The sequence below is a fragment of the Canis lupus genome, chromosome 1 (genome assembly GCF_011100685.1).
Source record: "Canis lupus familiaris isolate Mischka breed German Shepherd chromosome 1, alternate assembly UU_Cfam_GSD_1.0, whole genome shotgun sequence".
NCBI lineage: Eukaryota > Metazoa > Chordata > Mammalia > Carnivora > Canidae > Canis > Canis lupus.
This window is the reverse complement of record NC_049222.1, coordinates 14,704,845-14,732,025: the sequence shown is the minus strand read 5'-3', so window position 1 is coordinate 14,732,025 and position 27,181 is coordinate 14,704,845. Positions and strand designations below refer to the sequence as shown.

The following is a 27,181-nucleotide window of genomic DNA, read 5'->3' as shown; positions in this document are numbered from 1 at the left end:
TAATTATGTCACTTGAAAACATTCCATTACATTTTCTTACCTATGCTGAGTGAAGTACAAGACCCAGATTACTAATATTTTTATTTACCTAAATGAGAGTATGCCATAGATTTTATTTTTAAATAGAGCTGTTCCCTGTCAGACAGCTAGAACATTTGACCAACAATCCCCTGAATTCTAAAACTATGGAAAACATTCACCAGTTTGCTTGCAAACCAACTCTGCTGCATGCGTTCACAAATTTCATAAAGATTGCATGCTTTCTGTTTTCAATACAAATTGTATTTTTTTTTCATACCCATCCTTGCTTTTTATTTTTTAATTTTGTTTCCCTTTTCTTGGTTGGATGCCTATGTGTGTTTATTCCAAATCCCTGTCCAGTCCTGGAGTTTGAACTACGGAAAGCCAAGGAGACCATTCAGGCCCTCCGAGCCAACCTGACAAAGGCTGCAGGTGGTGTACATAAAACTTTTTTGAGACTTTTTCTACTTTGACAATGTAGAAGTAGCTGAGAAATGTTCAAATGTAAAATAGTAAAGTATTTGTATTTTCTTCCACCAGAACATGAAGTTCCTTTACAGGAACGAAAAAATTACAAATCAAGTCCTGAAATTCAGGTGGGTGAATGACGGACCTAAAAGTATCTTCTACATAAAATGATAGCACAAGTATTAAAGGAAGGAAACTTATAGTATTGTATCTTTTATTTTGCCTGTAGGAACCAATCAAACCTCTTGAAAAGAGAGCTCTAAACTTCTTAGTCAATGAATTTTTATTGAAGAATAACTACAAGCTTACTTCAATAACCTTTTCAGATGAAAATGATGACCAGGTACAATTACTATTTTTTTTTTGACAATGATTTGTTTCCTTTTTCATTTGTATATATTTTCTCTTTTATTTAGTTTCTCTAATTTTTAAGTCATATGTGTACAGTAAAATTCTATTAATACTAGTTAGCAAACACTTCTCAGCCCACCCAGTCTGGTATTCTTTTGGCCATGCACCCATTGCCACACTCAACTGTTACTGTCTTAGTCCCAATGTATCTGTTTCTTCGCCTTACTAATATCTCCACCTTCTAAATTTCTCCGTTTTCGCGTCAGTCATCTCTCTTACCTACTGCTTTAACTCCTTTGTTATCATTTCTAAATTTATAAGCCCTCTCAACTTTCTTTTTAGTTTATCCTCTGCCTACCTCTCCAACATTATCTTTGCCTCTTCATTATAATCTTGCCAAACAGAAGGGCTTGCATCCCCCTCAACATATCTGGTTCCTATAGAGTTTTCTGCTTTTGTTCATTCTTCCCCTTGTCTCTGAAATAATTAGTTCTCCTATCTCTTTATTGCCATGTGCCTTGTGAATACCTAAACCTTTTCCAAGGGAGCGCACAGGTCATCACCTTTCCAAAACCTTTCCTTCTGTCTCAAGACAGAAACTGACTCCTTTCTCTGAATTCTTGATAGTTTTTTAATTATAATATCTATAATAATTCAGATTCTACCTATTTCCTTATGTCTTTGAAGACTGTGAAAGCCCCTGAATGGTTTCCCAAATAAATTATAAAAAGTTAAAGATATCAAATTAGTACTAAATTTTGATATATTGGAGAAAGAGAGAATGGTAGGGCAATATATTTGCATATAATCTGGAATTTTATAAAGCTCTTCAAAAAATCTTTGCTCATAGAATGCTTGAGATGACATACCTTTTTGTACCTCAGTAATAAAATTGTGTTAGATTGAATTCAAGTGAATGTTCCATATGCAATAAATCAAAGAACAGCTATTTGGATTCTGAAATTTTTCAGAAGCATTTTTAATAATATAAGTTGGATTCAAACAGCTATAGAAGGCAGGCAAGCAGGTTAAATTGCTTGCTTACCCACCAGAGATTACACTAAATGTATACAGGTTAAAATATTAAAGAAAGGAAGAACAAAATTAATCCCATCAATTAGTTTACTTATAAATAATGGGTACAACTTATAAACTAAGATTTTCTTAATAGAGACATGTTCTATAACTTCATGCAAATATTTAAGTATGTTTTACCAGCTTGAAAGTTAACATAATCTTAAAAGTTAAGTGTTTGCATTTTTGAGAGATTTAATAAATAAAAAGATTGTATATGCAACATCTTGACATCGTAGGCAGTTTAACTGTTTACTTAGTTAGACTATCAGGAAACTTAGAAGAAGAATGTTGGGCAGTAGAAGATGTAAAGTAAGTTTAATGATGATATTTTCCCACTTGGAACTACACTTTGACATTACAACAAAATTATGATTATCTTGGGTTTTCAAGATACTAGCTATAAGGAATAAAATGAATCTTAAAAATGCAGGAAAAAAAATGCAGGATAAAATTTCTCCAGGTTTTAAAAATATTATTATCATTTATATTTTAGGATTTTGAACTCTGGGATGATGTAGGATTAAACATTCCAAAACCTCCAGACTTACTACAGCTCTACCGAGATTTTGGAAATCATCAAGTGACTGGGAAAGACCTTGTGGATGTGGCCAGTGGTGTAGAAGAAGATGAATTAGAGGCTCTTACACCAGTTTTAGGCAACCTTCCTCCAAGCCTTGAAACTCCTCAGACTGTAGAGGTGAGCAGTATTAATTAACTAGTCAGGTCAGCAAAAACTATTTAAATTGTATAAGCATGCTATGAGATCTTGAGTTTCTGTTTTTCTCCCATTTTGATTTTAGAATTCCTTGCTAGTACAGAAATTAGAAGATAAAATTAGTTTATTAAATAATGAAAAATGGTCTTTGATGGAGCAAATCAGAAGACTTGAAAGGTTAGTACTCAATCATCATTTCTAAAAAAACCTCTTAAAGGTTGTAAAGAAATTAACAGATTTTATAAATATATAAAATAATACCTAAGTTGTAAGACATAATTTTTAATATTCTAGTACTTTTTAAAGAAAGTTTTATAATTGTTTTGCATATTTAATATATTCTTTTTCCAAAAAATGTTATTAAGGCATCATAGTAATCATGTAACTAATTAATTCTTGGAAGCAAGGAACATGGTTTTCACTTCCCCATGGTTGTGTCAGTATTAATAAAATAACTCCTTCACACTAATGTTGTAAACATTTCCCACTGATTATTTCATTTAATTCTTATTAATATCCTGTCAGTTAGATGGAATTATTCCCATTTTGCAAATATAGAAAAGAAGGTTATAAGCCAGTTCAAAACAGAATTTATAAGGCTATTTTTATGCTTCATGGTAAGCGTTTGTAGTTATACTTTTAGGTATATGAAGCATTCGTGTATAGAGTACAGAAAAGATTAATCAGTTGTCAAACAATTTTCAATTAATGTGTGATGCTTTTAATGTATAAAACCTAATATGAAAAAAAACAAAAAACAAAACAAAACAACAACAACAACAAAAAAACCTAAAATGAGGTTTGTTTATGGTATTGCCACAGTTTTAAGAATATAGTTGTTTTCTGATAATTTCTCTTTCTTGCTGCAGTGAAATGGACTTCCTCAAAAATGAACACTTTGCCATCCCAGTAGTTTGTGACTCTGTTCAACCTTCTTTGGATCATAAAGACTCTGAAGACAGTGGACAGAATCCAGTTATAAATAACACAGACAAGGGAAAAGACAAAAATAACCATCTTTCAAAATCAGATGAAGTTGATTCCACTATTCCTAAGGAGAATTTCCCAAATTCTGTCCCCAGGAGAGAAAAAGAAGAAGTTCCGTCTTCTCCATCAAGTAAAAACACAGTCCATTTTGATAAACCCAATAGGTTAGTATGCAGCCTACGTTTTGAGTGCATCTTTCAGCTATCTAATACCTCGCCCAACTAGAGGAGCTTCATTTCTTATTTTGCAGGTCAAATGTATAAATTTTTACACTTGGCATAAACTTAACACATAGCAAAGTACATATCTCAAAAAAAAAAAACCAAAACACAAAGTAATTACTAAGTTAAATTACATTAAAGAGGATTAAAACATAAATGGAATTGTATCTATCTTAGCAAAGTACTTAGACCCATAAAATAATATGTATATTCTGTGTGCTGTAAACTCTTGTACCCAGTGATTTTATTTTTTTTTAATTTGTTTATTTGAGAGAGAGCACAAGCTGGAAGGGCAGAGGGAGAGGGAGAATCTGAAGTAGACTCCCTGCAAGTGCAGAGCCAAACGCAGGCTCTATCTCACAATCCTGGATCTCGACCTGAGCTAAAACCAAGAGTTGGACACTAAACCAGCTGCACCACCCAGGCAGCCCCATAGCCAGGGATTTTTACTTTTTCTCTGTTCAGTCATTAACAGACTCAGTAGAAGGTTTTGGTACTGCATAGTTACCAGTGTAAATAGGGGAATTGTTTCTGCTCCTAGTCCCCTTTCCTGTGTCTGCTTCCATGACTAATATTGTATTATTGATATTCTCTTGATTCATTTACTTTACTTTTATTGAGTCTCAGTGATTGAACTCAGATAACAGTGGTACATGCCCTTTATGATCAGATTTTTTAGTGGAGGAGACAAAGTATAATTTAAAATTTTTTTAGGTATTGTGAAGAAATCATTTTAATAAAGGAATGTTTACTGTCCTCTTTTTTATATTTTAGGCACAGTTCTAAATTCTTTCTGTACACTGACTTATTTCATCCTCACAGATAGCCTATGGTGCAATTCTGAGCTGCAAGTCATGCTTTCTCCTTCCATTAAACAGACGGATATTACACCTAGTTTTGGAATATAATAGGAAAGTATGACTGATTTCTTTTAGACTTAGAGGTACTCATTTTTAAGAAGCATTTGATTTTTTTGTAAGTAAATCTTTCTACTGATGAGCCACAACTTTTTGTAAAATTTCTATCCACATTTTTCTTTAGGTATTATGGAGGTTACAGAGTTGAAATAGATAGAGCCCAGTCTTCAAGCTGCATTTTTTTCTAGTATGGATAAGATAGAGTCATAAAAATCTATGTTTAGATACTCAACAATAATGGCAATTATAGTAGTTCTTTAATGTTTAGGAGTACTTCCATATATCTCTTTTGATGTACAAAAGTCACTTTGTGGAGAAAGATGGTTATTAAATTTGTTCAGCTAATATTTTTAGTTCTTAACTGTGCTAGGCAGTGTTAACAAGGAACAAATGGAAGGCAAAACATACGGTAATCACATGGTATGAGAGAGACCAACAATCAGACAATCATAAAGTGTGAAAAATAGAAATATAAGAGAAGTTTAGCTTGCTTTGGGAACACACATCGGGGCACCTAATGTAAGTCATCAAAACAGGTAGTTTTCAGGGAAGAAGTGTTTAAGCTGAGGCCTGCCAACTAAATAGGAGTTAACCAAACGAAAAGAGAGGAAGGAGTGTTCCCACTCATGGAAGATAGCATGTGCTAAGAGCATACCACACATTTTGGGGAACTAAGAAGAATTTAGTAAGTAAGGTTTAAGCAAAGACAGTCATATAATCCACATTAACTCATTTTAGAGAGCTGGGACATGATGGTATCTAAGTTTTAGAAAGAGTCCTCTAAGGTAGAGTTGATTGGAGAGTAGCAAAATTGGAGGAAAGAAGCCTAATTGGGGGGTGGTGGGTTGTCTATTGGAAGAATCCAGGTAAGAAATGATTGAGGTATTGGAATGAAGTAAGTAGAATTTAAGATAGTTAGAAGGTAAAAGCTTGATTGGATTTGGAGTTAAAAGAAAGGGAAAGATACAGGCTGATTTGTGGTTTCTGGGTTGGTTGATTAGGATCATGGCTGTTCCACTGAAAGAATATGAGAGAAGGAACATAGATGAGCAAATACTTGAGCTTTGGTACATTACTCTTACTCTGTAATCATAGAAATTACTGAATGCCACTTCATAGTATATACTATATAGCCTCTATTTTATAACTTTTAGCATTAGCCCTTTTCTTTGTAGATTGAGATAAAGTACAACTCAGTCATATTTTGTGAATACTACTACACAGAAACTAGTGTCATTTTAGAGAATAATGTTTTACCTTCATTTCTTAAATATAAGCTAATATTTTCTATTGCAAAAATAAAATACTTTCCTTTACAATATACCATAAATGTTGACTGAGCCTCTGCTTCATTTACCTTTAATTATTACCTCTTTTACGTGGCTCTCTAACATTAAGGTTTATCATTATCATTAGAGAGGTCTGCAAAACTTTAATTCCTGTCAGCAATTTTTTATCCACCTTACTGGACTATTGGGAATTGTGGAGAAAAAAGTCCTCATTTCAGATTTTGCAAATACATTCTATAATCATTGATCTGTTCTATATTTCAGGTTTGATCCGATATTTACAGGCTTTTCACTCATAGAACTTGAAACTATTTTAAAATCAGTTATTGCTAATTTCTTCCCCTGTATAATTCACTAGTGAATTATTCTTCAAATCATTGGTGGTTGAAAAATCCAGTTAGCATTTGTGGGGCAGGATGAATGAAGGAATAGGAGTTATAACATGCAATTTACCTTCTCCTAAATACCGATGGTAACTATTTGGTATTGTCCCTTTTTCATCCAATTTTTCTTCTAGGAAATTGTCTCCTGCTTTCCATCAAGCTCTACTCTCTTTTTGTCGAATGTCGGCAGATAGTCGTTTAGGATCAGAGGTAAATTATACCGTATATTCTTGGAACTTTCTTAAAATATTTGATTTTTCTTCTTATCTGTAGTAAGACTCCATTTCAAATAAACATCTGTTTTTTAAAATAATAGCCTAGGAAATAATACCTAAAATTTTAAGCTTTTAAGAAAGGTAGTTGATTATTTCTGTCATTTAGACTAAAGTTTTGTCTACTATTAAAGGGACCTTTTTGTATCTATTTTTAATTTGTTATGTCTGACATATGGTAATATGCCTTTTTTTGGTATAATTCAGAAAACCAGTGTTAAATGTACATATTGTTTGTATTTCAGTTGGTTTTAGATTACCCCATTATTTTTACTTCATTAGGAGTGGTTATCTTTTTTTGTTTTTTTGTTAAGATTTTATTTATTTGAGAAAGAGAACACAAGTAGGGTGGAAAGGCAGAGGTAGAGGGAAAAGCAGACTCCCTGCTGAGCAGGGAGCCTAACTTGGGTATGACCTGGGCTGAAGGCAGATACTTAACCCACTGAGTCACCCAAGCACCCCAGGAATGATTATCTTTGATCGCTGAGTTTGTTAGCTCTCAGATTCCTCAAGTGCTTTTTAATTGATGGAGGCTCATCTTGAAAGGACATTTTAATGATTTTTTTAAAAGATTTATTTATTTATTTATTTATTTATTTATTTATTTATTTATTTAACACACACACACACACACACACACACACACACACACACACACAAACAGGCAGGGGGAGAAGCAGGCTCCATGCAGGGAGCCCCACGCGGGACTCCATCCCGGGTCTCCAGGATCACGCCCTGAACGGAAGGCACTGCTAAACTGCTAAGCCACCGGGGCTGCCCTGTTGTTTTTAAGATTTTTAAATTTATTTATTAGAGAGAGAGAAACAGGCAGAGGGAGAAGCAGGGTCCATTCAGGGAGCCCAATTGAAAGGGCATTTTATTATTTTTTTCTATCATTATACTCCTCCCCTTTCTGGTTGTTTTATGGTTGATTCCACTGGACCTCTTGTGGGCTTCAGTTTCACAATGTCATTGTGAATCTGAAAGAGGTAGAGGATGCTTTGGATGCATTTCTGGCAATCCTCACAGCAGAACTAGGTCAGCCTTGGGCGTCTGTCTCCTGTACGCAGCTTCACTTTCCAAACTATTGCCAGGGGCATACATTGTAGTTATGTAGGCATCTTTTCAAGAATGAACGGAAAACCATTGAAGTTACCTTAGTCCTGTGTTATTCCTCCTTGTTCCCAGAACTGTATAGCCTTGTAGGGCTCCTTGGATTCACGCTTGCTTCTTCCTGGTATTTTCAGTCTATTTCTTGCTTACAGAAATGTTTATCCTGTGTGGTAACACAGTTCTTGTTGTCCGTGATGGAATGTCTTGTTATTACCACTGCCATCAGAAGTTGGAACTTTGGGTGTGTGCCTAGAGTGGAGGTGGCAGGATCTAAAGCGTGAACTTCAAGAACCATCATGCATGGAATTTCTACACCATCCTCATTTATTAATTCTTTGGTTTTCTAGGTGTCTCGGATTGCAGACAGTGAGAAAAGTGTTATGTTAATGCTGGGACGCTGCCTGCCACACATTGTTCCTAACGTGCTGTTGGCAAAGAGGGAGGTGAGACACATAAAAGTGTTTTCATCCCAGTAATCTCATCGTGTTGTCCATTTTTTGTCATTTTGAAGTTTAGTGTTATATTTTTATTTTGTTAAAGTCTATTACTTGCAATCATATTCTTACTTTTGTGCATGCATCTCTGCTCCTAGAGAATGGTTTTACACCTCTGTCAGGTGAGTTCAGTAAAACTGCATGGTATTCATGTTTTCCCAGTTTTGCTTAAAGCATCATTAGCTTCTGCAGCACTAACTATTACTGTAGGTCCATTTATGTGCCATGAATACTGTCCGTTTTCTACATTACCAGTTAACTGATTTATTTTATCTCTGCTGTGGATATGATATGCTTGATCTGTATACAAAAATAGACCCTCTTTGTATTGAAAATTAACTGGGACTAATAATGTAACTTTTTTCCTAAATGTTCTTGTAGTTACCTATTATAAATGTTAGTTTTATTATATTCGTTTGTCCATAATTACACTTGTCTTACGATGATAGGATAGTTACAGTATTGACAATAACTTTTGAAAGTACCTTCTTTTGCTTTTCTCTTAGCTAACTTTGTTATTGACAGATGCTTAAAATATCCAAAATACAGTAGCCAGTATCTTTTAGTACAAAGAACCTCCATTATGAGCCATACTGTAGGGAGTTAACCTTTAGAGTTATATTCAGCCAAGAAAAGATTAATAAAAAGTTATCTATAGTCTAATTTAAATGACAGTGGATGTAATTTGTTTGAATATTTCAATTTATAAAATCAACTTCCAGTTCACAAAATTTTTTTATAAAATGGATTAAGAGTATTTTAGAGTATATCCTGTAAGTTTCTTATATCATCTTCTTAATATTTACCTCTGATTTCAATCATAATTCATGGGACCTACAGTATGATAGGTACACAATGCATTGGCAAAGCCCATATAAAGCTTATCCTTAATTATCCGTTTAGCACAAGAAATTTGTACTGATCCTCAAGAAAACTTACATGTAGAAACGTACATGTAAAATTTACATTAAAATTTTTTATTACTGTAGGTGTTTTGAATTTAACAAAAGTTTTAAAAGACTGTTTACTTACCGGTGGTTTTATTTTATCTAATACATAAAAATAGTTGTAAGATATTAATAAGTGTGAAAGATTCCTGTATCTTGAAGGATCAGTGTCCAATTTCCGATTGTTTTGCAGTTCTGCTTGGCAGAATGGTGTTTGAGCTTCTTTTCCTTTTTTTAGCTTGTAACATAATCCATGCAATGCATTAATGTTTGCATCCCTTTTACTGTGTCTCCTTAATATAATCTTTAAAATAGCACAGAAACCTAATTGTTATGAGATGCAGTTTAAGCCTTATTTTAATTTTCTCTTTTTTTATCATAGAAGATTCTACCACTAAAATCTGATTGTACTGCATGAAGTATTTATAAATTTGCATCATCAGTAATCAGATCTGTTATATATATATATAAATATATATGCTTACATATATATTTATACATAGACACATTTTGTTTGTGGTATGATGTTTACTTTTATGGCTGATTTTAAGTTTTTTGTATTTAAAAAATATATACTTACAATTTCATGAAGAAGTGATTGTTTATCTTTGTTTAATTATTTGTGTGTTATTCTATTTTATCAGAAAATTTACCATTTATCAAAGTTGTATTCTCTTGAAATTAAATTGGCAAATAATGAAGTTTATCTTGGTTTGGTTTGAAACCAATCCCAGGGCATGAAAGGACAAAACTTTTACTTCCATTCGTCCTTTGAATATTAGATTACTTTTATTTACTACTTCACCTTAATTCCTTAAATACGTATTTTTAAAAAGGTCTTGTGATTAAAGGATAAATATTTTGATTTTTTTTCTTTTCAAGTTTTATATAGTCTTTTATCAGGATAAGCCTTTTTATTGATATGTAAATACAGTTAAAATGTCCTTTGATAAACTAATTGGTCACAATAATAGCCTAGCTGGTTAAATAAATCATTAGAACATTATTTAAGGTTTTGTTTAAGTAACACATTTACATTAACATCTTTTTATGTTTTTATTTATTTATTTAAATATTTTATTTATTTATTCATGAGAGACACACACAGAGAAACAGAGACATAGGCAGAAGGAGAAGCAGGCTCCACGCGGGGAGCCCGATGTGGGACTCCATCCCCAGGACTCCAGCATCACGCCCTGAGCAGGAAGGCAGATGCCCATCCGCTGAGCCACCCAGGCGTCTCCATTAGCATATTTTTAAATATAAAAAGATAAATAACAAAAACTCTTTCCCTGTCCCTGAGCCACCATTCCACATACAATAGATGTTATTAGTTTTTAATATATTCTCTTAAGTCCTTTGCCCATTTTTTAATTAGGTTGTTTGTCTTTGTTTTTGAGTTGTAAGAGTTCTTAAAATTCTCAATATTAAACCCCTATTCTATATATGATTTGCAAATATTTCCACTTGGTAGGCTGTCATTTCACATTTTTTATAATATCCTTTTATGGACAAATGTTTTCCGTTTTTATGAAGTCTGATTTATCTATTTTTTCTTTTGTTGCCTGTGTCTTTGGTGTCAAATCTAAGAATATATTGCCAAGGCTGAGGTCAAGATTACTCCCTGTGGTTCCTCCTAATAGTTTTATAGCTTTAGCTCTTTTTTTAGGTCATGGATCCATTTTGTATTTGTATTTGGAGTGAGGCAGGGGCCCAATTTTATCCTTTTTGTATGATCGTCCAGTTGTCTCAGCACTATTTGTTGAAATCATTGAATCATCATGGCACTTTTGTCTAAAGTCGGTTGTCTGCACATGTTTGGATTTATTGAGAGACTCTCAGTTCTGTTTTCTTGGTCTTTATGTTTATCCTTATACCTGTACCAACCATACTGTTTTGATTATTTTAGCTTTGTACTAAATTTTGAAATTGGGAAGTATGTATTCTTGAACTTTTTTTCTTTTTCAATATTTCTTACCTATTCAGGACCCCTTGCAGTTGCATAGGAATTTGATACTCCACTTTCATTCTGCAGTAAAGGTCATTGGAATTTTGATAGGGATTGCCTTGAATTTATAGATCGCTTTAGGGAGTGCTGCCATTCTAATAGCAATAATTCTTCCAATTCATGAACATGGCATTCTTTTCATTTATTTATGTCTTTAATTGCTTTCAGCAGTGTTTTGTAGTTCTCCGTATACAAGTTTCTCACTTCCTTTATTTTGGCTCTTTTAAAGATATGTTTATTTTTTTGAGAGAGAGAGAGCAAGCATGCACAAGTGGAGAGAGGGCTAAGGGAGAGAATCTTTGAAGCAGACTCCTTGTTGAGCACAGAGCCTGATGCTGGGCTTGATCTCTTGGCCCATGAGATCACAGCCTGAGCCCAAACCACGAGTCTGACATTTAACCCATTGAGCCATCTAGGCACCCCTTTTGTTACTTTATTTTCTCTTCACTTCCTTGTTTTAATTTACTCCTATGTATTTCATTGTTTTGGATGGTATTGTAAATGGGATTTTCCCCTAACTTCCTTTCAGATTATTCATTCCTGATTTATAGAAACAGAAGTGATATTGTGTGGTAGGCTCTTACCTTGTAACTTTCCTGAATTAATTAGTTCTAGTAGTTTTTTGTGGAGTCTAATGTGATTTTCTTCAACTAGAATAACATTACCTGCAAATAGAGTTTTGCTTCTTCTTTTCCAATTTGGATGGCTTTTCTTTCTTTCTCTTGCTTAATTGCTCTGGCTAAGACTTACAATACAATGTTGAATAGCAGTGTTTTGAGAAAGCAGATATTTTTGTCTTGTTCCTGATTTTATGGAGAAAACTTTCAATTTTTCACCATTGAGTATGATACTGGCTGTGGATTTTTCATAAATGCCTTTTATCATATTAAGGAAATTTTCTTTTCCTAGTTTGCAGTGTTTTTATCATGAAAGGATGTTGAATTCTGTCAAATGCTTTTCCTGTATTGATTGAGATGATAATTTTTTCCCCTTTGTTCTATTGGTGTAGTATAATCCTTTACTGATTTTTCATATATTGGGCCAACCACCTGGAATAAGTCCTGGTTGGACATGGTATATAATCCTTTTAATGTGTTGTTGGATTTGGTGTGACTTTTTTTTTTTTTTTTTTTTTTTTTTTTTGCACATTTCCACACCTAAATTCGTAAGATATATTGGTCTGTAGTTTTAACACTGAGAATTGTCTGGTCTAACCTGGTCTATTCTTGAAAATATTCCGTGTGCCCTGGAGAAAAGTATATATATATTGCTATTGTCAGGGTGAATGTTTTATATATGTCTTTAGGTTTATTTGATAGCGTTCAGGTTTTCTGTTTCCTTAATGATCTCCTGTTTAGTGGTTTATCCATTATTGAAACTGGGGTATTGAAGTCTGCAAATATTATTATAGAACTGCATTGTATTCAGAAATATTTTGTATGTGTGATATGATCTTTCTTCCATCACTTACACAGATGGTACCATACTCCTATGCACTATTCTTTACATTGCTTTTTTTCCATGTAACATTATATTTTTGTATCTATGTCGGTATATAAAGAACTCTCTTGTTCTTAAGGCTGCATAATATCTAGTCTTTTTATAGGCTTTTAAACATGTTTTAAATTAGTGTTTTTTCGAACTTTATTGGCCATACTCAGTAAGAGAGACATTTTACATGATGTGCCAGTGTGTAAATACATATATATAATTAAAATGAAAGCATGACAAATCAAGTCTTTTCTTTACTAATTATGAAAAGTTAAAATAGAAGACAATATCAAACATGATTTTAAAAATATTTTTAAACAGTAAAGAATATGCCTAAATACACAGTAACAAAGGAAAGAATACTCATGATCCATTCAGTTATTTTTTTGACTCATTGTTTTAAAGTGACATAAAGGTTAATTAAAGTTGTCTAAATTAAACTTTTTATTTTTTATGAAAGTACAGTGAATATAGATGTTAGTGTTATTTATTTTTGTTTTCTAAAAGAAAAGTAACAACTTCACTTAATCTTTAGGTCACAATTAATTGCATTTTCTAAATTTAGCATACCATAATATTTTAAATCAAGATTCCATTGATTGTAACAATTATGTAGCTTTGAGAAAAAAGAATTCAATGAAATTATTAACATTCTCCATTAATAATACACATCCCAATTTCAGAGATCATAAAAAGTAGAAAAAAGTTTCCTCCTATCAACTGTTAAGTAATGATCATCTTTTTTTTTTTAAGTATTTTAAAAGACTGACTTCCTTTTGATTTGGGGACAAAAAAATCATGAACAAATTTTCTGTTTGTGGCTTATGTAGTAGTTCATCTTAATGGGTTCATTGAAGAACTTGAATCTTTCAAACCAAATTATAGAATAAATGTATGTATATAGGCCACAGAAGTTAATTTTTCACAGTCTCTGCTTTAAATGCATTTGAAGGGAAAATTCTGTAATTTAAAAATAAGATTTCTTAAAGGATTACTTTTAAAAGCATTTTTAAATAATATATCTAAATTTAATTTTTATTTTCATTCTATGCCAAGGAAAAAGCTGACTTGGAAAAGCAAAGGAGAAGTCTGGGCCTGGAATGGGGATGGGCAAGTGGAAGTGGGGAATGAGACCAAGCTTTCTTTTTGAGATGTTGAAATTGTTCCGAAATTATATTGGTGATGGTTGCACAACTCTGAATACACTAAAAACCACTGGATGTACACTAGAATTTTTATAATATATAAAATATACCTCTTTAAAGCTAGAAGAAAAGAAGCAAAGGAGAGAACCAATTCCCTAAAAGTTTTTTATTTTATTTTATTAATTTTTGAGAGAAAAAAAGAGCGCTCTGCGTGAACAGGGGGAAGGAGCAGAGGGAGAGAGAGGGAAGATACTCTCCAGCAGACTCTGGGCTCAGCAGAGCCCATCGTGGGGCTCGATTCCCATTACCCTGAGACCATGACCTGAGCTGAAACCAAGAGTCGGACACTTAACTGAGCCCCCTCTGTTCCCCCTCCCTAAAAGTTTTAAATGTAGTAGTATCTCCGAAGATCTGCTTATTTTCTGAGAAACCAAACTTTGCTCTTTTATAGTGCATTCATGTTTGCTCCATGTTGAATTTTTAATTTAATAATTAGTAATAATAGCCTAAGTATTTATAATTGTATGAGTCTTGCGAGGAAAAGGTTTTACATCTACCTTTCTAAGTTCTTTGGCTAGTCTAATAACCAAATTAACATAGGACAGATTCATAGGAGAAAAATAAATTTAATTACCTATGTATGAGGGCCCCATAACAATATAAGACCCAAGGATAAGCTGGGCAGGTAGGCTTATATGCTGACTTCAGCAAATGGTCTAAGAAAGGGATGGAAAGGGAGTGATCACAGGATAAGAAGAGCAGTTTGTAATTAGGTGTTTGTCCTTTCACGCAGATAAGTCATTGAGAGAAAATTCTCTCTGGGCCAGACCTCTATCTAAATTCTTTTTGGTAGTTTAAGAAAGAGGTAAAAGTTTTTCTTGGGGTCTGCTGGATCTTGATTGCCTTCAGCTCAAAATAGTCTGTCCACATGCCAAAATGGAACATTTTGGGGATACTTGTTTTGAACCCCTTCAGGAGTTCTACAAAAGAATAGATAAGTAAAGTAAAATAGATACTATTGTGAAGTAGATAAGCTTAATCCATCTCCTTTACCTATTCAATAGGTGTTTTTATATATGTATGTTAATTTTGGAAGTATCACGTGCTCTTTAGCAGTAGCAGAGTTTTTTTATTTGTTTTTGTTTTTTTTTTTTTTTTAAGATTTATTTGTTTATTTTGGGGAGAGAGAGAAAAGCAGCAGACTCCCCACTGAGCTCAAGGGAGCTTGATGTGGAGCTCCATCTTAGGACTCTGAGATCATGACCTGAACTGAAGGCAGAGACACTTAACCAACTGAGTCACCTAGGTGTCCCAGCAGTATCAGAGTTTAGAAGTCATTTTAATTAGGCTTCTTAAAGGTTGAGCCATGGGAATAATTCTAAGATAGATAAGTCTTAGATAATAATTCTAAAAATAGATACTTTAAGAGCCCTTGAAGTATAGAACTTTTCCAGAGGTGAGTAATCTTGTTTTTTTCTTACGTGAGTCTTTGTAATGTTTGCTCCCTCGTTCTTTCTCTCCTTCTTTCTTTCTTCCTTTCTTTTTTCATATTTCTCTCTCACTCTCTCTTTTTTTTTTTTTTTTTTTTTTGAATAAGCTCTGTGCCCAACATAGGGCTTGAACTCACAACCTGGAGATCAAGAGTCACATGCTCTACCAACTGAGCCAGCCAGTAGCCCCTCTTTCTTTTTTAAATGTATTGTCAACATTCTGACAAGTTACAACTGAAAATCTAAATCAGAGAGTGTACGTGAATTTAAATTTTAATTTGGTATTGCTTCATATCTAGGCAAAAGACCAAATGGAAAAGTCTAAAATAACAACTACCTAAAATTTTTAAATGAAGCTTGAGTTATAGGAAATAATTTTAATGAAAGCAGTGAACTATAACTTACAGGACTGATGTTACCTTTCTAGTACAGTAGAATTTTCTTCTTGACCCAAAGCACTCAGACATTTCCAAAGCACTCAGACATTTCCTCCTTGGCATCTGATCTAAATATAATATTTCCTTTTCTGTTTTAGGATTCTTTCAGATATTGAATCCATTATCTTATCATTTCCATGCTTTTTTTAATGTTAAAATTTGCCTTCATTTCTGCCACCCAACATCTAATCTCTTAGTTTGGTTTAGATCCTTTTTAGATGCTTCCTCTCCCCACCTCCCCCTTTTTGTAGTCTTAAACACACCAATCTTTCTAAGACTAAGTTAAGTAAAAATACTCATAAAATCAAACGTAAAATTTTCTAAAGACGTTTTCCTATCTCTAAAATGATTTCTTAGTCACTAGAATTTATTTTGTTTTAGTTGTAAAGCTGAAAGAACTGAAACAGTACTACCTTGCCTATTTAATTCTGTGCAAAATTCCATTGGCAATCTAAGATTTGAGAGGTGGGAGATCCTTCATATAGAGAGAACTAGCTTTGTAATTAAAATTGCAAAAGTCATTTACTTGAGTAAAAGGTAAATTACTAAGCCTTTTAGATTACTGAATTCTAAAAGCCTTAGAAATATCTTTTCCAAAATGATAATAAAGTAATAGAATACCTTCTGCAGTAAAATTACTGCACTGATTTCCTCTCTAGTGATCAATAGGACATCTGTTTTATATTTCACTTCAATATACATTCATTGAGTACTATCAGTTGCTAAAGCATGTTTTAAATACAAATTTTAAGATTTTTGTTGCCTTGAAGTATGGACACTAACTTTTTTAGGGGGATAACTACCTTTTGGATATAATGTTACCAAAGCTATAGATATTTTCTTACCATGGTTACTATTACTCTTTTTTTCAACATGCAGTATTAAATCTGATTTGCTTAAGGATCTTTTCATGTGAAAAACTCCTAAGCTTTAGATAATGATGTCTAAATTGCTCTTATTCTCAATACATTTTTATATGTAATCATTTCAAGACATTTTTTTAAACCACTGTCATCTTGAAAAAAAACCACTATAATCTTGTCTTCTGAAGGAAATTTAACTACCACCTTTTAAATGTTTCATTTAAGAATTATAAGGAAAGTTTTTAAAACACTAGACTTCTTCATTGGAGAGATGATACCAAAGGGAGAATATTGGTTCAAATCTATAAATTTATGAATAGTGTGAAAATGGTACATACAGACCTAATAAATCCTGATGTGGATGTATTAATATTTCAGAGGCTTGCAAAAGATGAATTCACAGTAAATAAATGTGAATATACAACAGCAGATACATATGTACAGAATTCATTATTCCAGGGGTGATACAAATAGAATTTGTGAATAAATAAATGAGCGAACTTGTACAAGTAGAACTTGTGAATAAATAAGCCATTCATAATTTAGCAATTAAAATCCCTGATGATTCTATGAGAAACAAACTACTCTTTCCACTTTTTTCTGCCATCACTTACTGGACCTCTTCTCAACTCTGTATTTCTCTAAGAGGAAGAGACTGACCTACTTTATACACTGAGTTATAAAACTGTTTTAGCCATTAATGTGCCAAGATGTACCCAGTTCTCCTTGGTATGGCATATTATCCAAAACTGATTGGCAAAGACTTCCTGTATGCTGTTAATTTTGCCAGCAAGAAGTAAAAGTAAATGGCAATGTAACTTATTACCATGATTCAGAAAAGTGAAAAGTATTTTCCTTCAGTCCTATAGTCATAGAATTTTAGAGTCTAAGGGTACAAGAAATGACAGATTTTCCTCCCACGTGTCAATTCGGATTGGTTGGTATTGAGAAGTGCTTTGGTAAGTGCTCTGTTAAGACTTTGTGAGACCAACCTTGATCTCAGAAGGAAAAATTAATAATTTTACATTAGCAATAGAGAAGGAAATTGCAGACTGTGTATGAAATACTTCCCATTTCTGCCCTGATCTTAATTCTTTTATGTTTTGTTTGAAGAAACTAAAAACCAGAGACATTTGTGATTCTCATTAAGTTTTCAGTTTGGCACATGTACAGCCATATTTCACTTAAAAGATTATTTATGCTTTTTTTTTTAGATTTTTTTTTTCTTTATTCATGAGAGAAACAGAGAGAGAGAGAGCGAGAGGCAGAGACACAAGCAGAGGGAGAAGCAGGCTCCATGCAGGAAGCCCGACATGGGACTCCATTCCGGGTCTCCAGGATCACGCCCTGGGCTGAAGGCAGTGCTAAACCACTGAGCCACCCGGGCTGCCCCAAGATTCTTTACGTTAATGTAGGATATAAACTTCCTCTTTTTTAAAGATTTTATGTATTTACTTGGAGAGAGAGAGAGAGCACGAGTGGGGGAAGAGGCATAGGGAGAGGGAGAAGCAGAATCCCTGCAGAGCAGGGAGCCCAACACGAGGCTTGATCCCAGGACCCTGAGATCACAAAAGCCAAAGCCAGACATTTAACCTACTGAGCCACCCAGGCACCCCCATAAACTTCCTCTTTGATGAAGGATCACTAAGCCTCATGATTTAAAAAAAGCAAATGTAAGGTACAAAGAATATATAGTAATACAACTATTTTGCTTGTTTTTGAGATAAAGAAGCTAAGTAATTATACCTTATATATTTTTTAGCAGTGTGTATGTATATGTTTGTAGTTATAGCAAATATCTACATTGCATAATTTTATCTTTAAAGAGTGATACAATAGAAGAGAATGGAAGAGTACATATGTAGAGACAATGGAAACAGGAAGAAGATTGAGGAGGAAGCAAGAGAACTCAGGAAAGAAGGAACTGACATGAGGGAAGAAATACAAATAAAATTTTTAGGGTCCTTCTTTTATTTTCATGCATTAAAATATTTTCTCCTTTTGTTAGTGCCTTCTAGAATAACTGCTTTTTCATCTTTAAGGTTCTCCTCTCAGTGGGATATGCTGATGCAATGTCTTATTCCTCTCATAAGTATCATTGGCTCTTAGCAATCTAAATGAAAACCTCTAAGGATTAGTATAGTCCTTGTTTTTAATGATCTCCTACTCTAGTATTTCATAAAAGGTTGTATATTTTTCTCTTACAAAGTCAAGACTAATCCATCAATCATCATATTAAATCTCTGGTGAAAACATTACTTAACAATAAAGATCCATATCTATACTTTGTCTTCCATTCCCAGTACAAAATTATTTTCCCTAATTACTTTTTTTTTTTTAAGATTTTATTTATTAATGAGAGACAGAGACAGACAGAAACATAGGCAGAAGGAGAAGCAGACTCCCAGCGGGCAGCCTGATGCAAAACTCAGTGGATCACGACCTGAGCCAAAGGCCAGACGCTCAACCACTGAACCACCCAGGCACCCCCTAATTACTTTTTATTACTTTTGCTTTTCATTTGCTTACTAATCTAAAACGTACAGAGGTGCCCAAATACAAAGATGACAGAATAAATGTTTTAAACTTGTTTTTATTTCTCAGATTTAGTTTTAGCTCTTATCTATATCTTTGTACCTTTAAGATTTTTACCAGGTAATTATAATTTTAAAATAATATATAACAACTTTAGAAATAATGGAAGGGGACTTCTAGTCATTCCTCTAATCTAGTTTCAACTCCGCTAGAAATCGTATCATACTTTTCTAAGGGAGCCTCTTCAAAATGAGAAGATACTTCAACAGTATAGACGTTCCTACTAGGTATAATGCACTATTACACAGTGATCCGTTCCCTTTTTGTTTGCTTTTAAGATTTTATTTATCTATTTGAGAGAGAGCACAAGTGGGGTGGAGGGAGGGCAGAAGGAGAAGGAGAAGCAGACTCTCAGCTGAGTGGGGAGCCTCATGCTGGGCTTGATCCCAGGACCCTGGGATCATATGAGCCAAAGGCAGAGGGTCAGCCACTGAGCCACCCAGGCTGCCCAACAGTTCCTGTTTTAAATCTACTAGCACTTTTTGGTGGGTAGGATTATATATAGGAAAAATAAATAATGGGAGTAATCATTCTGTTCTTATTACATCAGAGTAATTTCTTTAAAATAACTGTAGAATATTTTCATAATTTAGAAAGTTTTCCTTCAAAAATAATTTTATAATATTTGGACTTTTATTCTCATTAGATTTGAAAATCCATTCCAAAGTGAGAAACATTAATATCTTTTGGATATATTTTAGAATTTTATCTTAGTTTCTTTAGGTTTTTTTTTTTTTTTAAGATTTTATTTATTTATTCATGAGAGACACAGAGAGGCAGAGACATAGGTAGAGGGAGAAGCAGGCTCCATGCAGGGAGCCTGATGTAGGACTCGATCCTGGAACTTCAGGATCACACCCTGACCCAAAGGCAGACGCTCAACCTCTGAGCCACACAAGTGTCTCTTGTCTTAGTTTCTTTAAAATGTGAAACAACATTGGTTTAAATATTTCTTTGGAAGAGAGAAATAAACTTTTGCTATTACTTTCCTATAAAGTACTGAATTTACCTCTGCATGTTGAATGTGTAACAAATTAAGATATTGCTAAAAATTTCCATTTGAACATAAAACATTTCTACTAATACTCTATAGCAGTGTAAGCATTCAACACCTGTGAAAATGGTCTTTTGAATTAGTCATGGGGTTAGTTGGGGAAGGGTACAAAATTCATAATTATATGTAATCTTAATAAAGACCAGATGATATTGTACTTGTGGAAGTAGAATGACTTGTCTTGATTTTTTGTTAGCTTTCTAAACTTTAAAATATAGTTAGCTTCTGCAAGCTTTTTTAAAAAAACACTTTCAAAATTAAAATTACTATATCAGCCTTTAGTAAGGTAGAATGTTATTTAGTGTAAAAACTAGTAGACTATTAGAAGGGACTGGATAAGGAAATAAAGTTAGTTGAATCTTTAGTAACTATTACATTGTGATTCATACCTTTTCTATAACCAACACATAAATACATGTTTTACTGTTTTCTCCTGAATTACTAATTTCACAGAATTAGAATTTGCTTTTTTATATGTTGAGGTTTGTTTCATTTTAAATGTCCATTTAAGAATACTCTGAGGAAATAAAAGAATATTGTGCAATGCATTTTTACTTTGAATTTTTCCACCTTCCTATTTCTCTAGGAGTTGATCCCCCTCATACTGTGTACAGCATGCCTACATCCTGAGCCTAAAGAAAGAGATCAGCTTCTCCATATACTTTTCAATTTGATCAAGAGGCCAGATGATGAACAAAGGTAGGTATGACTACTTCTCTGGGAAATAAATACAATGTTGATTTATTAATTTTACTGATTTGGCATCAAGATTAGCATTTTAATCTAAGTGTGTTCTGTTTCAGTATTTATTTTAGTAAGCAGAGGAAACATGGCTCCATTCACAAAGCTCTTCAGTGTTTTCATTCTTGTTATTCCAGTTAGTCATGTTGGATTTGTACACTTTTATATTAGTTAACTACTTTGCACTTCTAATTCAGCTATTTCTTTGCCTTTATCTTTCACTTTCGATTTCTAAGAAATGCTCAATATTCCCCCTTTTTCCCATGGATGAACTAGATATATTAACTAGATATATATAGGGCTTCTTAACAGTGAGGCTCTAGAAAAAAATAAAATATTTAATATATGAATTTCTATATCACTGGGCTATTTGTAAACCAATTACTATCTGTTTTTGTTAGTTGTGACTCTGATACTGGCAACTGTTGATTCCTGAGTGGAGAAATGAGTTTATCTGAGGGTAGTGAAGGGACATACATCAGGATGACTTTCCAGAAGAATGGGGAGTAGATTTTGATCAAGCAACAGTGATGTCTATCGCAGAGAATAAAACTTTTAAATAAAGGTGAAACTTTTAAGTGAATCTGTGCAAGTGTGAACATGAACAAAAACATCCTTTTGGGTCAGTAAGTAAACTAAACACTGGATGGATAAAATTGGGCAGTTGAAATTTTTTTCTATAAGTTTCTATTTTAATGAAAAAGTTTTTGCTCATACTTTTACAAAACAGTACTATTGTACTTTATGGTTAGATAACTTTATATATTTAATACTTGTTTCACTGATTGTCAGAATTCTTTCCTCATCTGAAAATGTTAGCAAATCTTAGTAGTGAACCATAAAACAAGTGAAGTTCAAAATTTTAAGTACAAAGTATCAACTCTGAAATAAACACAGTCCTATAGACTTTAAAACTTTATGAGTATATATCTCTTGCCCCTTCTTAGGAAAATAGACCTAGACAAGCAGAGTAACATGTCATTTCAGGATCCAGTCAAGATGAATATACACCAGCCCTCACATGCTGGTCAAATAAAAAGAAGGCAAATTTTTTTTTTAAAGATTTTATTTATTTATTCATGAGAGACACAGAGAGAGGCAGAGACATGGGCAGAGGGAGAAGCAGGCTCTCTGTAGAGAGCCTAATGTGGGACTCCATCTCAGAATCCCGCAATCATGCCCTGAGCTGAAGGCAGACGCTCAACCACTGAGCCACCCAGGCGTCCCAAAAGAAGGCAAATTAAATCACTATTCATTACAAACTGAAAATTTTCTGAAACAATTTGATGGTGCTGTATAGGAAAATTAACATTTTATTTTCTTGTTGAAAAATACTATTCATGGACTATTAACTCTAGGAAACAAACTGAGGATTGCTGGAGGGCAGTTGGGTGGGAGGATGGGGTAACTGGGTGATGGACATTCAGGGCACATGATGTAATGAGCCGTGGGTGTTATATGTAACTGATGAATCTCTGAACTCTATCTCTGAAACTAATGATACATTATATGTTAATTAATTGAATTTAAATAAAATAAGATAAAAAATGCTATTCCCCATCTTCATAACTTAATAATTCAATACCACTTATTACATTGTTATTTTTAAATTTGCAAGGCAAAAACCTTTAGCTCTGTAGCCTGTTTTCATATGAAGACACTGCATATAAAGCTAATAGCTGCCACCTGGTGGCCAAAAGTACATACTAGCCTTATCTCAGATTGAGACCTGTCAGGAATTCAGCACTCATGACCACATTTAAATTTGTCACCTTACAGATACACGAGTATTTATTAAAATACACTTATCAATTGATTCACTATATATAATGTGAATAACAAATTAGCAAAGCAAAATGTTTAAGTTAGCATATTTGTCATATAATTAGTTGTTACTTTTCCTTACTTAATAAATCTCAAGGGATCCCTGGGTGGCGCAGTGGTTTGGCGCCTGCCTTTGGCCCAGGGCGCGATCCTGGAGACCCGGGATCGAATCCCACGTCGGGCTCCCGGTGCATGGAGCCTGCTTCTCCCTCTGCCTCTCTCACTCTCTCTCTCTCTCTCTGTGACTATCATAAATAAATAAAAATTTTTAATTAATTAATAAATAAATAAATAAATCTCAAGCTTCTTTGTATCCTAAGAAAAACTGAATTTTATGCTTAGTGTTGGTGCTTTTTGCCAGTTCTTTGCTAACAACTATAATTGACATTTTATTTCTACCTGCATTCAAATACTAGTCAAACAATCCCTGTCTTGCAATTTTCTACAAGTAGAAACATAATTTTTTAAAAAGATTTATTTACTTTAAAGAGAAAGAGAGAGTGCTAGCAAGGAGAGGGGCAGAGGGAGAGCGAGAAGAAGACAGAGAATCTAATCTCTATGTCAACCCTGAGATCTTGACCTGAGTTAAAAACGATAGTTGGATATTTAACCCACTGAGCCACCAGGCGCCCCAAGGGAACGGTTATTTTTACCATAACAGGAGCCTATTTCCAATGTTGTTAATAATCTGTTGGCCATATGACCTTTTTCTGTTTTGAAGTTGTATTTCTTTTTTTTTTTTTTTTTTTTTTTTTTTGAACTTGTATTTCAAAACAGTCCTACTTTTTAAGTGAACTCTTCTGGCTAAGAAGTTTTCCTTGAGGGGCCTAACATTTTTTCAACAAGTCTATACATCTTTAGTATGTAGATGGAGGCTCCTGATTTAAAATTACTTCACATGAAAGTTTTATACACGTGTATAATACTTCTTGCAAGTGTTTGAAATGCCTAAATTTCACCTAAGTTCATTTGTTACAACAGTCCAACATTTGTGGTACCAATATATAATAAGCCTTCTCATTATTTTAAGACACTAGCAGGGAAAAAAGTCATTATTTTAAGATGTTAGTGGGGGAAAAAACAATATTCAGATACTAGGAAATTTTCATTTGGGAACAGGGAGCTAAAATGCTTTATGTTAATCTTGGAATTTCTTTTCCCATTTTATTTTGTTTACTTTATCTACCTTTCCCAAAGGAAATAGAAAAACAAAGGAAAAGTTGAGAAATAGGCATAGAAGACAATAATATACATATAAGGGGGAATCAGATAAAAATACAAGGTTGTGGTAAGTGAGAATAAACTGCAGTGTAAAATGAAAACATACTGGCTGAAAATTTTCCTCATTGTTATCCAGATGTTCTTTGTCATTATTTTCTTACACCTGAGAGAACTTACAGCTAATTTGGCTAATAAACTAAATAGAAATTTAAGGTCATTCTGCGTTAAGGTGACTTATTTTAAGAAGTAGCAGTGAGCAGTGCCTGGGCTTAAAGTGCTATTTTTATAATGAATATGAATTAAACAATCTAATTTGTTTTTTCTAGAAGCTGGCTACTTTAAAACATATATTGAAAACATAGTTTTTTCCCCACCAGGTTTTACTGTTTTGAACTAGGTAATCAAAATAGGAAAACTTTTTAATTCTGCATTTTAAAGTCATTTGAAATGGAACTACATTCTGGAGAGTGAAAAATCATATTTAAATTTTTAGACTCTTTTTAAGTTTGAAATCTATCAATTCAAGTGAAGTTATTATATTTATTTGTATACTGTTCTGTAACAAATTACTCCAAAAGAAAATGGGTTAAAATAACACTTGTTTTTATATTACAGTTTGTGTGTGTCACTTAATCTGGGTCCTCTACTTCTAGGTCTCTTATAAGGCTATAATCAAAGTATTGGCGGAGACTGTGATTCTGTCAAGGCTCAATTTGAAAGGATTTGTTTCTGTGCTTCCTCAAATAGTTGATCATTGGCAGGATTCAGTTTCTCATGAGTTTGTGGACTGAAGGCCTCAGTTTCTCACCAGCTTTTGGCCAGACCTTCCTTAAGTTCCTCACCACATAGACCTTACCAGCATGGCCACATACTTCATCAAAGCATGTGGCTGAGAAGATAGTAGAGAGGGCTTCAAAAATGGACGTTACAGACTTCCATAACCTATCCATAACCTAATCTCAGAAGTGACATCCTATCACTTTGGCCATTTCTCTGTCCATTGGAAGCAAATCATTAGGTCCATTCTACACACTCAAGGATATAGAATTATACAAGAGCATGAATATCAGGAGATGGACATCCCTGGGAGCCATGTCAGAAGCTACCTACCACATTTATCTTGTGTATAAAATTCTGATTTAAGAAATAACATTTTACTAATGCAATACCATAGTTTTAAAATATAGAAACGGGCAGCACCGGTGGCGCAGCAGTTTGGCGCCACCTGCAGCCTGGGGCGTGATCCTGGAGACCTGGGATTGAGTCCTACCTTGGGCTCCCTGCATGGAGCCTGCTTCTCCCTCTGCCTGTGTCTCTGCCTCTCTCTCTGTCTCTCTCTCTCTGTGTTGCTCATGAATAAATAAATAAAATATTTTTAAAATAAATTATAGAAACATTGGAGAAATAATCATTGATTATTTTAGTGTCTAGAAGCTGAAGCATTAGCTGTATTATCTCAGAATGCATGTATAGGTAGTTTAGGAGATTATAAGATTAGGCTTCATGCCAATAGAGAATCCCTTCACAATGTCTCACAAATGGTATTGCCACTACTGGAGGAAGGAGTCTTAAAGAACGAACTCATTCTCTTGGTGGTAGCCTAGTCCATTGTTGGAAAAATCTAATTTGGTTGTACAAAAATATTTTATGTTGTGTGAATTGCAGAGCTGGCTCTTTTTAACCCTTAGAAAGGTGTGCTTTCTAATGCAAGTACAACTGTTGATTGATTTATATTATTTTTCAGGCAAATGATACTGACTGGTTGTGTGGCATTTGCACGTCATGTTGGACCAACACGTGTAGAAGCTGAACTTTTACCGCAGTGTTGGGAACAGGTAAATAACTATATTGGGTTTTCCCCTAGCTGTTGTATTTTAATTTATGTGTTCATATTTTCTTTTTAAAATGCTATTAAGAAATATGTGGGATCTAAATTATGCTACTGTTTCTGAAGTCCAGCGCAGTAACTTCATAGCATTTAAGAATGCTCTGGGATGCTTTGCTTTTTCCACTCTTCCAACAGATACTTAAAGAAGCACTAGTTTCTTTCTTCATTCTTCCAACAAATACTTAAGAAACACTAGTTTTAGTGCCAGGTCCTGCTGCAGTCATTACTTACAGTAATGAACAAAATACAGTGGTGAACAAAAGACAAAGACCTTTTGGTGGGGAGATGAGAGTAGTAAACAAATAAATGGTATGTCTTGTGTTACTATAAGTTATGAAGAAAAATAAAGGAAGATAAGGGTTAAAGAGTTATAGAAAATACTATTTTAGAAAGGGTGGTTAGAGCAGGATTCTGAGAAAGGGATGTTTAGGCAAAGATCTGAATGAAGTGAGTTACTATAAATACAAAAGCCCTGAGGTGGGTTCAGGGGAGAACGAGTCCATGTGTGTTTGTGTGTGAGGTTGGGTAATAGAAATAGTATATGTGTTAAATGTCTGTGTATATTGCAGATATATACAGAATACAAAGTATAAACCATTGATGTGGGAGTTTTTTGTATTTTTAATCCAACTCACCCATTTACTAACAATACTTTTGGTTTTTTATTGAATTTTAGTATTGCAGTCCTGTGGGAAACTCATAATCATTGATCTTCTACACTTGATGTTTAGGTCATTAAATGGCTTATTTATCTGTCTTAAAAAAAGATGGATTACTTAATTCTAACGACAGATTTCATGGCCTTATTTTTAATAGCATAGTCACTTATTCTTAAACAGTACCGGTCTCTGGACTATCACAAAAGCATATGGTCCTTTAGAATTCTATTCCTAACTTCTTTGAGTATTCACTTTTTTTCTTTAAAATTTAGTGGAGTTATCTAGATTAAATATGTAAAGTGAACATTATATATGATCCTCTTGTCTCTGACAGTCCCTTATGTCAACTGTAGATTATAGTGCATACTAAATTTAGGGTGAGGCTCTAATCTCTGAAAGTCAGATTAGCTTGGAAACAGCATATACCGTTTTGAATTTACAATTCTTTACAGTTACTAAGAGATACATATTATTTCTAATAGTTTTTCCATTTCCTTTTTATCATTGTTA

The 27,181-nt window shown here is 33.6% G+C and overlaps 1 protein-coding gene across 10 annotated transcripts in view; it reads left to right on the top strand.

Annotated features, from left to right (window-relative positions):
- Nucleotides 1–27,181, top strand: part of RELCH (RAB11 binding and LisH domain, coiled-coil and HEAT repeat containing) — a 110,497-nt gene that overhangs the window by 28,467 nt on the left and 54,849 nt on the right. For 6 of the 10 annotated variants that reach the window (XR_005353414.1, XM_038525868.1, XM_038525865.1 and 3 more), the window contains 11 exons: nucleotides 382–453; nucleotides 562–617; nucleotides 719–832; nucleotides 2,411–2,614; nucleotides 2,718–2,809; nucleotides 3,502–3,783; nucleotides 6,564–6,639; nucleotides 8,162–8,257; nucleotides 8,407–8,430; nucleotides 20,925–21,037; nucleotides 25,869–25,959. Coding sequence is in view for 9 of the 10 variants with exons in the window: in XM_038525868.1 (XP_038381796.1) it covers nucleotides 382–453; nucleotides 562–617; nucleotides 719–832; nucleotides 2,411–2,614; nucleotides 2,718–2,809; nucleotides 3,502–3,783; nucleotides 6,564–6,639; nucleotides 8,162–8,257; nucleotides 8,407–8,430; nucleotides 20,925–21,037; nucleotides 25,869–25,959 (1,220 nt within the window). In the remaining variant the exon portion in view is untranslated. The remainder of the gene's footprint in view (nucleotides 1–381; nucleotides 454–561; nucleotides 618–718; nucleotides 833–2,410; nucleotides 2,615–2,717; nucleotides 2,810–3,501; nucleotides 3,784–6,563; nucleotides 6,640–8,161; nucleotides 8,258–8,406; nucleotides 8,431–20,924; nucleotides 21,038–25,868; nucleotides 25,960–27,181) is intronic. The other 4 variants (XM_038525867.1, XM_038525866.1, XM_038525869.1 and 1 more) reach the window with 3 other exon arrangements.